Below are 11,567 nucleotides of genomic sequence, written 5' to 3' on the forward strand. Positions count from 1 at the left end.
GGATGCCGCCCCGCCCCCTCCCCCATGGTCACATGGCGACAGATGGTCAGACATCCACGTCTGCGCAGACGGTCATGCAGATGTTTGCAGCAGCATCATCACACAGAGAGCAGGTGATGGACAGGTAGCCTACCACAAACTATACAAACGACCCGCCTCCCCCCTGTCTTGCCTTTGCTCCTCATCGTGTTCTTCTCCTCTGCTAAATGAGAACAAACGTGTCGTTGAGCCGCTTCAAACAGACACAAACAAGAGAAACATCCGCGAGCTCGGAGTCTGGAGGCCCGGATGTTAGCACTAGCCCGCGCGGCACCACGCCGGTCCGGTCCGGTCCGGTCCGGCCGAATGAAGAAGTCCCCAACAACGACGAGGAAGCGACCCCTCCCGTCCCCGCGGCCCCGCGCTGTCTGTGTCGGAGTGGCTGTGAGTGTCGGAGCTCTGAGCGGGCAGTACCTAAAGTAATAGACATCGCTTTTCCCGGCGGACAAACCCGACTTTCTGGTCACTTCCTCCATTTTCCAGCCTTTGGGGAGAGCACTGCAATCCCACCTTTTCTTCTCCATTTCCCGGCGAGCAGCCTGAGCGTCTGCTCGGGGCGAAAGGCGGGTTAGACTGTACCGCGGACTCGGTCTTTGCGGGGGGGCGCAGGCCTACCGCTCCCTACGCTTTTGTTTCCACCATCTTAACCGTCATGGATCCACCGGCTCGCTTCTCCTGCCTTTGTCGCCGAGCAGATCCCTCCGCCGCCGCATCACTACCTGCTGAGAGGCGGGCGCTTCACGGCCACATCCGCCTGGAAAACGCTCCCAGAAGCAGAGAGGGACACGGCGAGACAGACAGGAAGCGCCACTGTTCAGACTTCAAAATAAAAGCACAGGTTCATGAAGCATTCTTTTTAGTGCGAACAACTGTTCAATAAAGACAGTTGTAAAGGGACTAATTAATGCAAACGGAATTGGAGATTAAATATTAGAAGTTACTATAAATTAATGTCCTAAATATAGACATTAAAAGTCAGAGTATGAGTTCCTAAAAGAAAGTTCTGCTTCATAACGAGTCTGTAAATGTGTAGCATTCTCATCTGTTTATATGTGGGATTCGAAACTGATTATTTTAACCCTAAAGTTAAATTCAGAAGAAGCTAAAAACACATCACTCCGGTTCTCAGGTCTCTTCACTGGCTCCCTGTTCATTTTAGAATCCAGTTTAAACTTTTACTGTTTGTTTTTAAGGCTCTTCACGGTCTTGCCCCGGTTTATTTAACTGAGCTTTTAAATGTCCGTAGCCATTCCAGAGTTTTAAGGTCTACTAATCAGTATCTGCTCGAGGTGCCCAGGTCACGACGAAAACGTTGGGGTGACCGTGCCTTTTCCGTTGCTGGCCCTCAGCTATGGAATAGCATTCCAGCAGAACTGCGCATGATGTCAGATCTTAACAGCTTTAAATGCTATTTGAAAACACACCTTTTTAGAATGGCTTTTAATGTTCAGTAGTTGGTGGCATTTTATTTTATTTTATTTTATTTTTTATTTCTTTTATTGTGTTCTTATTTAACTTTGTGTATTTTGCTGCGGACTGCTTTTGTAATTTTATGCTGTTTTTATATTTTGTTCTTAACTTGTCTTTTTTCTATTCTTTCCTCCTTTTATTGTGAAGCACTTTGGTATGCTACAAGCAATTGTAAAGTGCTATATAAATAAAGTTCATTCATTCACTAAAAGCGAAGCAGCTCATATTAGGATCTTTTAAAGATATAAAGCTGGAATTTCTTGAAGACAGGGCACAACTGGAAGATAAACGGTATATTGTATATATTCTGCATCTAAAATGAAAGTTTTTTACTGATCATCACCAGCTCTGTGGAGAAATAGAGTGTTGGTGTTGGACTGGGGGCGGAGCTGTCAGAGAAGAAGATTCTTCCTGGAGGGGACGATTGGCATCGAATTTATGTCAGCACGTTTAGAGGATTACTCTTGAATGCATGAACGGATCAAAATACTGTTTTGGTAACACAGCAGGGCCCCTTTAAAGTCACTACATTTAATTAATTTTAACATTCAATTAAACCTCCAACCTTTAGACTGTAAGACAAGACACTTCAAAGTATGTGAACCCCACATGAATTGAGAAGAAAATGTGTTGAGATGTTGATCTTAGTCCCAATAGGAAAACATGGTCTGCTTGAAGGATATCACACAAACATCATCTTTTAATGTGTTGATCGAACAAAACTTGTAAAAAATAAAGAGTGAACGGAGGGGAAAGTAAGTGAACAGGTGTTTTGACACCTGTTCAAGCGGTCCACCTGTGCATTCATAAGATACAATACAGATGCTGGAGCTACTTCCGGTAGTCCCCCCTGGAAACTTTTCACAGGATCATTAAAAAATGTCTCGGAGCAGAAATAAAAGAAGACGGAAACGATCAACGCGGGAATTTTTCTTTCCCTCCGGAGATGGCTCTTATTTTGAAACACACCGGAAGCTCTACTTGAAGGAGTCGTTTGTGATCTGGACCGATGGGATCATCCATCTGACAGCAAATAGGCCGAAGCAGCGGCGCCAACATCCGTGCACGACTCCACAAGCCCATCAATCTGTGATAAACACGCACGGTCACACTCGCGCCAGTGGCGCGCGCGCGGACCTATGAGCGCCGCTGTCACTCAGACAGGCGCCGGTATCCGCCGGCGGTGAACAAAGTAGATCTTATTGATACATGAAAGCCCGTCTGTGTGTCGCAGCGCGTGCACGAACGGCTCCATCCACGCCGTTAGATAAAAGCGCCGAAACGGAGAGGCGCGCGCGCGGAGCATCGAGATGCTCAACCGTGTGCACCGCGGACGGCTGCAGACCGGGACGCGGAAACCGTCTGGATCGACGATGACCGTCCACCGACCGTCCGCGGGAAAATATCCCGGTGTCGCGCGTGAAGCCGCGTGTGGCGCGCGCGGCGCACGCCGTCACATCATGTACTTACTCGGTTTTATCCATCTTGGAGTCGGTGGCGCGTTCCGCCTCTTCTGGGTTAAATCCCTCTCCTCTTTAGTCCCCTCCCCCCTCCATGATCCGCGCGCACCGAACGAGCATCATCCTCACCCGGCGGGCGCGTGCGCTTTACCGCTTTCACCGACATCCCTCACAACCGGATGTTTCTGTTCTTCCAAACATTTTCTGTGAACACGAAGCTTCATCACCAGCGGTGTGTTTGTAAACAGAAAAGCACAAACGTGTTGAGGGGAAACAAACAAGCAAACCTCCCATGATGCATTTCAGTGAATCGTTTAATATCTGGACATTTACAGCAGCATTAACAGGCTCAAACAGCGGGAAGACATCTGTACAGCATCTGCAGCCTGAAGGTGGCGTTCCTCCATGACTCCGCCCACAGCTCCACCCTGTAAACACACGTGATCACATGTTCAGGTGAACCTGGGCCCGTTTCAAGAAGAAGGTTTTGGTGAAACTTCAGGAAAACTCCGAGTTTCTGGTTTCAGAAACGGAGATAACTTAAACCTGTGAACTCAGAATCAATCACTATGGCAACAGAGTCTGTGACGGTGACCTAGTCTGGAGCAGGCTTCCTTTACGTTGGTCTCCGCCCCTTCTTCAAGTGAAGGATGTTCAAATAGGACTTCCTCATGAACATTTAGAGAACATTAGAGACGTTTCCACCACGCAGAAACCAAAAACTCGGAGTTTCTGAACCTTGAGTCAGAGAACTCCGAGTTCAGGTTTGAACTGTGAATCTGTTAAACCTGCTTCTTGAAACGGGTCCTGGTCTGGGCTAAAGGTGCAGCACCTCCACATTACTGCGTCCGCTCCGACACTTCCATGGTCACAACAGATTTATGAGCAAACATCCAAACAACAACAAACTTTTTACCGCAGGAACCCGTTTAAAGTCAAATATCTTTATTTAGAAACCTGTCACAGAAAACCACCGTCTGGAGTTTTTGGGTCGTCGTGACCTCCCAAAGCTCCAGGAGTTCTGCTGCCTTTCCCTGCAGTAGGTTGAGTTAGACAGGTGTGTGAAGAACACCTGAGTGTGGGCGGAGCTGCAGACAGCAACCCCAGAAAACCTGGACTTGATGTGGACGCGCTCCAGAAACGCCTCAGCTGAACAGCAGGAACTCACATGTTCAGTTACTTGTCGTTCTTGAACTTTCCATTGATGTAGGGAACGTAGTCTAGAATTAACCGCCAGTCTGTGAAGTAGACGAGGGCCACGCCCCCCACGCTCCCCCATGTGACCATGTTTGGTACCCTACAGGAAAGAGGATTAAAAACATCAAAGGCACGATTATTTGTAACAGATTTCATGTTCAAAGAGGAAGTCCTTTATATAAAACATAGAAAGAAACTAAAGAAATCTTAAACATTAAAATCAGATTCAAAGAAAGTAAAAAGATTTTAATTTAAAACAAGCATAGATAAACAGTCAGACGTAAACTTTTGAATACATATTAATCAAACTGAGAACAGGTGAGTCTTTAACCTGGATTTAAATACACTGAGTGTTTCAGCAGATCTAAGGTTTTCTGGAAGTCTGTTCCAGATCTGTGGTGCATAGAAGCTGAATGCAGCTTCTCCATGTTTAGTTCTGACTCTAGGAACTGATAAAAGACCGGATCCTGATGACCGGAGAGGTCTGGCTGGTACATACTGGGTCAGGAGGTCAGTCATGTATTTTGGTGCTAAACCATTCAAAGCTTTATAAACCAGTAAAGGACCAGGGAGTCTCAGCAGCTCCTACAGCAGAGTCTGCAAATGAAAACATCTGTAACTTCATCATCCACCAGTAACAGCTCTGATGTCAAGAAGTTCTTCTTCTGACATTAAAGCATAATCGTTAAAAGCATTAGAGCTCCAGTGATATAGGATATAGGAATTTACCTCTGAAGCAGAGAAATCAACTATATGATCAACCATTCAGAATGCTCAAAATGCCAAAGATAAAGCGGTTTGTCTTTAGAATGAGTAGATAACATGGTAATCTCATGATGTTCAGCTGCTGCTCAGACCAAAGCTAAACGTGTTTATTTACAGACTTTGTTTCTCCATTGAATCAAAACTAATACAGATAAGTATAGAGACGATGACAGCCACCACAGTAAACGTGTGTTTTACTGAAAATGTTTGGAGAAGTGATCCAGGGTGTTTTATTTTGAAAGGAACTCAAAAGAAAAGTGGTTATTTATCTTTATATTTCTGTGGACGTATTCATGTAAAGCACAAAAGCGCATCTATACTTATTACGAATAATAACATCAACACAAGGACTGTATTTGTTCTGTAAACACTAAAAATCTGAGCTGCCGTTTGTCTGCGCGCGCGCAGAATATCGATTAAGACTTTGATCCGAAACGACAATAAACCGAGAAAAGTATCGGATGTGATTCACCCGCAGTTAGTCTGTCTGCGTCATGAAAACGAGACTAAACTCTGAGAAACAAACAAGCTAAGCTAGCTAGCGGGTCACTCAGGACGACACCGGGACCCGAACCCACAGCACACGCTCACGGACCTGTCGCGGCTTCCAGAACCGAGCCCGTTAAAGTCCAAACTTACCACGTCCTCAGAACGGAGATGTACTTCGCTCCAACAACTTTATTGAGGATTTTCTGGACCATCCTGACCTTCCCCGCCGTTTCCCTGGCAATGGCTCCTCAGGACCCCAGCCGGTCTGCACTTCCGGTGCCTGATCAGAAAGACTCCAAGGCGCGCGCGCTCCGCTCCCACGGTTTTAAAAATCGAATAGTTGAAGCGCCTGAAACGTCACTCCCCCAAAGGTCCGATGAACCTGCTGCACACCTGTGTGCGTCATCAGGTGTTTGATTTTGATGATCGTAAAGTGACGCATAAAACCGACCGAGAGGCCTGAAGGAATGAAAACCAAATGTTGTTTAAACCCTTTATTAAAATGGTTTAACTTTCTCTGTATACAATATTCAAAACCAGACATTGGAAAATGTATAAATCTGCTTTAAAAATGGCACATTTATTGCTACATTTACAGGTTATTTAAACTGATGGGTACATAGGAGGACTCTGGAGTAAACAGTCCTCTGGGGCTCGGGTCAAAGGTTACACTGAGCGGCCTCGAGGGCCTCGAGACCTTCATCCGCGACCAAAAACATTAAATCCATCAGAGGTTTGCAGCACCTAAACTGCAGCCGCTCCCTATTTTAAGGTGTTGGTATGGTTTCGTGGTCTCCATGTGTTATGAGGGAACCTAAGAATTCCACCTGGACTGTGGAGGATCCGGAAACAAGAACAAAAGTAAACGTGGTCTATGATAACATTTATTTATTAACTAGATACACTGAAAGAAAATCTCTTTATACCATTAAACTTCTTCCTGAAAATTGAAAAAACATTAGGAGCAGGAGGGTCGGGGAATGAACAAGTACCTCTTTAATCTCCATGACAATGAAATGATATGGTTCACAACAGAAACGCTCAGAACTGAAACATACGAGTTCAGGCACTGATAAAGCTTCACTCTCCCATCCTGACATCTTAAGTCTTGAGAATGAAAAGGCCACACTGTTGATTTGTATAGGTGTTTTCTTCATCTTCTTGTAGAAACCAAAACACACTAAATGCTCTCGCTCCCACTTCTGATTCCATGTTGGTAAAACAACAACATGACATGGGAAATAAACACAATAACACTGTTTTGTTCTCCGTTTTGTCCATGGTGTGCAGGAGGCCGGCAGAGAGCTGCACACGCGGCCGGACCCACCCAACGCCAACCTCCAGGTGACCGCCGTCCTTCTTTCAGAGCTACATTCAAGAACCTGTTGCATAATAATTACTGTTGGACACACAACCCTCTGATCGCGGCGCCGCGAGCGCCTCCACGCCGTCCACCAATGGAAAGACAAGAGTTCGATTCCCGGTCGCTGATGATGCGTCTTACAACTAAAAGTGGAATAAAAAGGATATAACAAACACTTTTCTTTATCATCTATTGATCATTTTTCTTCTGCCATCCCAGTTCAGCTCAACATGAATGTCTGTCAAACTTCCCCTTCAGCTCATCTACAATACACTCTAACTAATATTGCCATTTATGTAAAAAATCTACAATGTATAGACTAACAAAAAATATATATTTTTATATATATTTAATTTTGAAAAATGAAACAATAATGAAGGAGTTGAATTTACATGTCACGCTTCTGACTCCCGCCGGAGAAGCTGAGGGGCTGTAATTCAGTGGGAATGCTCGTTTAGGAAACGCCTGGGTTTGCTCAGAGGCTGGTCTGCAGCGCGGCGTCCTCCGTCACCCCCCCGCTGTGCAGCTGCTGCCACACTCAACCATTTCTACAGAGAGAGCGGCGGCGCGGCGCCGGCCTCTTCCATGGCTTTGAGCTGCAGGTCCACACTCGGTTCTGGACTCTGCTGTGCTCCGTTAGCCTCAGAACGGGGAGCGGGGGAACCTGCACGGAACCAGGCGGCTGCAGGACTAATGCTAGGTTTGTACTAAAAGAAAGGGGCGGAGCAGTTCTCTGGCCCCGCCTCCAGGAGAATTCATGACTTTCAGGGCAGGAGTCTGACTGCAGACCTCCAGGTTCGGGATGAGATCAACTCAGACCGGATCCGAGCGGATCCCGGAAGCTGCAGTCAAACCAGCAAACACATGCAGCTGTGGTTACATAACATATGTAAGACTGTACCATCACGCTGGGAATGACAAACATTAAAATAGTTGCTCATACACATAAGCAGTCCTGCATGGAAAACAATTTGCTTCAATTTCAGTTAGAAAATATGTAACAATTAGGCACAAATTCTCAATTATTCCATTTGTGGTTGTTAGGTCTCCTCTGCCCCCCCACCAGAGCACCTCTTGGCAGTGTGTGTAGTTCCCCGGCGCGTCGGGACGGCAAAGACGAGCGCACGCCATCCGTCTGAGCGCGTGGAAAGCAGAAAGAAAATCTGACGTGTAAAAAACAAAAGGAAAGTTCTTCACATTTTCACTCAGTCTGGTTGGAGTGCGACGGACAGCTGTGTCAGTTTTGGCAGTATGCACATGTATGAGTGTGTGGATCTGCATTCAGCAACATGAACGGACCATTTACAGACACGTGCACGCGCACGCACGCGCGCACACACACACACACACACACACACACACCGGAGTAATGGTGGAAGAAACATGTTAAGGCCACATCCTTAGACAGCCGGGAACCAGCAGGTCTGTGGAAACAAGAAACACAAATCAGACAAACTCCACCCACCGAACAGAACGTGTGCTGCCCTCCATCTGGGGTCAATCTGCCCCCCACCTCCTCATCTATCAGCATCCTCTGACCCTTCATCTGCTTTAATGACTCTGAACAAACAGGTGAGGTCACGTTGGCCGTCACACACCTGCGTGATGGAAGTTTACAATCAGCTGCAGCCAGCCTCACTCAGGAACCATTCGGTGGTGTAATCATAGAGCTTCATGTCACTAGAGATGACACGCGGGCTTTACTGTGGTCCGAGATACGTAAAGACCGACGACATATTGGTACAAAAACAATGAGACGTGGTTCAGCAGAACCGGTAAAATCACCATAAAATGATTCGCTTTGGTCCAGCCCTGATCTGATCTGAGTCTAATGGTGTGTTCACAATGCATGCGAATCACATGACAAATTTGCGTGCCCCGCCCCTTTTTCACAGCAGAGTGAATTCGCTGCTCATCGCTTGTCAAATAATGTGTTCCTGATGCCGCATGTGGGAGGAGCTACAGCTCTGTCTGTGGATATCTCAGAACGAATGGAGGAGACGATGAGGAATAATGTTTATTGTGAAGATTTCGACAAAATCCTCAGAGATCATATGTTTGAGTTACTATTATTATTAAAGATTGTCCCGGTCCAGGAGTGTCTGTATGACAGCTGCTTCTGCAACGTTTCAGTGTTTGAAGGTTCTCCGGTTCCTATTAATCCGAGGGGGAAATTAAATTAGGAGACCTTTTTCCTTTTTTTAATGAGACCCAAACTGGCAACCCCCGCAGCCTCTCTGCCGCCTGATGGGGCGACTGAGCTTCACTGCGGGAGCGAAAGCCTCAGATCTGTTGGGCACCGATTGGGTTTTGTGCGGTTCTGGTGCCAAAGCGGTTCTTTGGTTTCAGTTCCTAGTCTGTGTTTCGGTACTTCGCTCTCCGGTTCCTGGTACCCGCCCCTCAGATCCCCCCTTTCTGCATGCGCTCTGTGGTCCGCGGTCTCCGCCCCACGTTTCCCGCGCTCCCGCAGCGGCTCTCTCTCTCCCAACGTGTGGAGCGGGCGAGCCCTGCTGGTGCTGGAGGCTGCAACCAGAGAACCGCTGCGACAGGACATAAACGCTCGTATTAGATTAGTATTCTACCCGCTGATAGAGTCATGTGCCCAAAGCTGAGTTCCTGATTGGCTGATGCGACGCAGCGACCTGTCAAACTTCAGCGACTTGCACTTCGCGCCTGCCGCCCGATTCGCGCCTCGCCGCTGAAATCGAGCTGCTGGCAGACCTTCACGCCGCGCCGGTCGCTCACATTGAACCTTCCCTTGTCAGGACAGACGCTCTGCCATAGGGCCACTGAGCTGGATATTTTAATCGTGTGGGTGCTGTTGACTGAGTGAGAGGGAGGAACTCCAGCTGATGCCCCTCCCACTATCAGTCAGAGTAAGGAGGCTCCGCCTTCCAAACACCTTCCTGACTCACATTCACACTAGAGCTGCAGGTGAAACTGCTTTCTGACCAGCAGCAGGCGGCATGTTCCTGAGCACGAGGGGGGGGGCCGTGCTCGTGGCTTCGGGACCTACCTGCTGTTACATGTGACCGACGGGGTTGTGGCCGTCTCCGCCCATGCTGGGGTGGCCTCCTGAGAGCTGCATGGGAGCCTCGGCCCCCACCCCGGACACCTTCTCCTCCTCACGCCGTTTTAAACACGCAGCCTTGGGGTTGAGGTTGCGCTCTGCCGGAGGGGCGGAGACAGAGCGGTTAGATGATGGTGCGGCCCCGGCCCGGCGCGGCGGCCGTGTGCGGCTCACCTCTGACTTGCTGCTCCAGGTTCAGGATGACGTTGACGGCTTGGTGCAGGATGAGCAGTTTGGTCTGAGGCTTGTCGTGGCTGAGGTGCAGCTGGCACATCCTCCCGAGCTCCTTGAAGGCCTCGTTGATGTCCCGGACCCGCAGGCGCTCCCGGGCGTTGTTGGCCACTCGCCGCTCCCTCTCGCGCTCCATCTTCACCTCGGGGGGAATGTCCTCGTCGTCCTCGTTGTCCGGGCTGCACACACACACGGGTCAGTGGGAAGGCCGTCTGCTCGCGCTTCCAGGTGACCTTTGACCTGCGCTAACAGGTCTCTAACGGATGACCTTCATCTAGCTAACGTGACGGCGAGTGAACTCCTGAAGCTACAGACTCTGGAGAGGAACTTACTCGTCTTTCTGGTCTGACAGTCCAGAGAACATCTGGAGGGTCAACGCCTCCTTTCTGAAAACGTGTCATGAAGGAGGGGGGGGCATTGTTAGACACCCGACAGGTGAGACGTGCGTCAGGACTGAACCTGCAGGAAGCCTCACCTTGTCCGACTGCGAGCCGCTTTGGGATCCTTCTTCTCCTCCTCGGACTTGTCGGCCACAGAGGAGTTCTCGTCGTCCTCCTTGTCTTCTCGTTTGATGTCGGAGCTGCTGGACGAGAGCGAGGAGCGAGCCAAGCCCCCGGGGAGACCTTCACACGGGAACACGTTTTAGTGAGAGAGGGTCATGTGACCACATCAGAACGGACATCTGCAGAGCGTCCACACCCACCGGCGAAGCCTTCTGATTGGCTGACGGGCTGCGTGGGTCCGGACGCGTGGTGACCGTGCAGCAGAGTGCTGCTGGGAGGAAGTCCGGCGGGTTCCTCGTGTTTGCCCCCCTGCTCATCAAAGACAAGAGTCCCGTCAAAATGTGACCCGAAAATGGAGCCAAACGGCTGGAGAAGGATGAAGTTGTGGAACAGGTTTTTGCTACGACACGTTTCAGCCAGCAGAGGGCGCCGGAAAACTAAGCTTTTATCTTTGTGCAGAAAATGAGGACGTGGTCTGAGATCACCTGTGAGGAACCTTTGATCTCGGCACTGAAATCCAGAAGCATTGATCTGAAATCTGATCATTCTGATCTGTGTGGCGTCTGCGGGCGCTGCAGCGGGCGGCGCAGTGCCGCCCGCTGCAGCGCCCGCCCGAATACCTGCGCCCCCTCTGCAGACAGATCGCAGCAGCTGAGTGGGCGGAGACTCACCATGGCCGGATGTCTGTTGCTGAGCGCGAGGCTGGCGTTGGGGAAAGCCGGAGACAGGCCCCCCAGGCCCCCGTTGTGCACGGGGGGCAGCAGGCCGTGCATGTCGCTGTGGGCGGCGTCTAAGGCGGGGCTCTGGCCCACGGCGTGGCTGCGCAGGACGTGGATGGCCTCTTCCAAACGGTCCTCCATTTTGCTCTGCTGGAGAGACGACACAGATGAGCACCAACCGCAGAAGGAGGGGGGGGGGTGCCGAGAGGAGAGGCGGAGCTCCTGTCCATCAGCCTACCAGTGCGTGGGGTTGGCCTTCAA

General features: G+C 49.5%; 4 protein-coding genes across 15 annotated transcripts in view; all 4 read right to left on the reverse strand.

Annotated features, from left to right (window-relative positions):
• The window catches only part of mbd3b (methyl-CpG binding domain protein 3b), a 5,583-nt gene extending 2,552 nt beyond the window's left edge, over positions 1 to 3,031 (reverse strand). The window contains exons 1-2 of one of the 11 annotated variants that reach the window (XM_024272031.1): positions 2,980 to 3,008; positions 173 to 199 (exon numbers count right to left, since the gene is read on the reverse strand). In XM_024272031.1, coding sequence (XP_024127799.1) covers positions 173 to 199; positions 2,980 to 2,993 — 41 coding nt within the window. In that variant the 5' untranslated portion in view covers positions 2,994 to 3,008. Of the gene's footprint in view, positions 1 to 133; positions 203 to 453; positions 737 to 2,979 lie in introns of those variants that run through there. The other 10 variants (XM_024272003.1, XM_024272012.2, XM_024271986.2 and 7 more) reach the window with 10 other exon arrangements.
• tle5 (TLE family member 5, transcriptional modulator) overlaps positions 1 to 11,567 on the reverse strand; it is a 439,890-nt gene that overhangs the window by 400,065 nt on the left and 28,258 nt on the right. The window lies entirely within an intron of this gene.
• LOC112146300 (cytochrome b-c1 complex subunit 10) lies at positions 3,266 to 5,726 on the reverse strand. The gene is made up of 3 exons (XM_024272059.1): positions 5,571 to 5,726; positions 4,138 to 4,266; positions 3,266 to 3,397 (listed from the first exon to the last, which is right to left on the reverse strand). The coding sequence occupies exons 1-2, from the start codon at positions 5,630 to 5,632 to the stop codon at positions 4,146 to 4,148; spliced, it is 183 nt and encodes a 60-aa protein (XP_024127827.1). The 5' UTR covers positions 5,633 to 5,726; the 3' UTR covers positions 3,266 to 3,397; positions 4,138 to 4,145.
• The window catches only part of tcf3b (transcription factor 3b), a gene marked incomplete in the record, with an annotated part of 23,781 nt that continues 18,498 nt past the window's right edge, over positions 6,285 to 11,567 (reverse strand). The window contains 8 exon segments of the mRNA XM_024271952.2: positions 6,285 to 8,207; positions 9,800 to 9,951; positions 10,028 to 10,263; positions 10,417 to 10,470; positions 10,560 to 10,707; positions 10,788 to 10,896; positions 11,259 to 11,456; positions 11,545 to 11,567. Coding sequence (XP_024127720.1) covers positions 9,806 to 9,951; positions 10,028 to 10,263; positions 10,417 to 10,470; positions 10,560 to 10,707; positions 10,788 to 10,896; positions 11,259 to 11,456; positions 11,545 to 11,567 — 914 coding nt within the window.

Source organism: Oryzias melastigma, linkage group LG4 (genome assembly GCF_002922805.2).
Source record: "Oryzias melastigma strain HK-1 linkage group LG4, ASM292280v2, whole genome shotgun sequence".
In the NCBI taxonomy this organism is placed as follows: domain Eukaryota; kingdom Metazoa; phylum Chordata; class Actinopteri; order Beloniformes; family Adrianichthyidae; genus Oryzias; species Oryzias melastigma.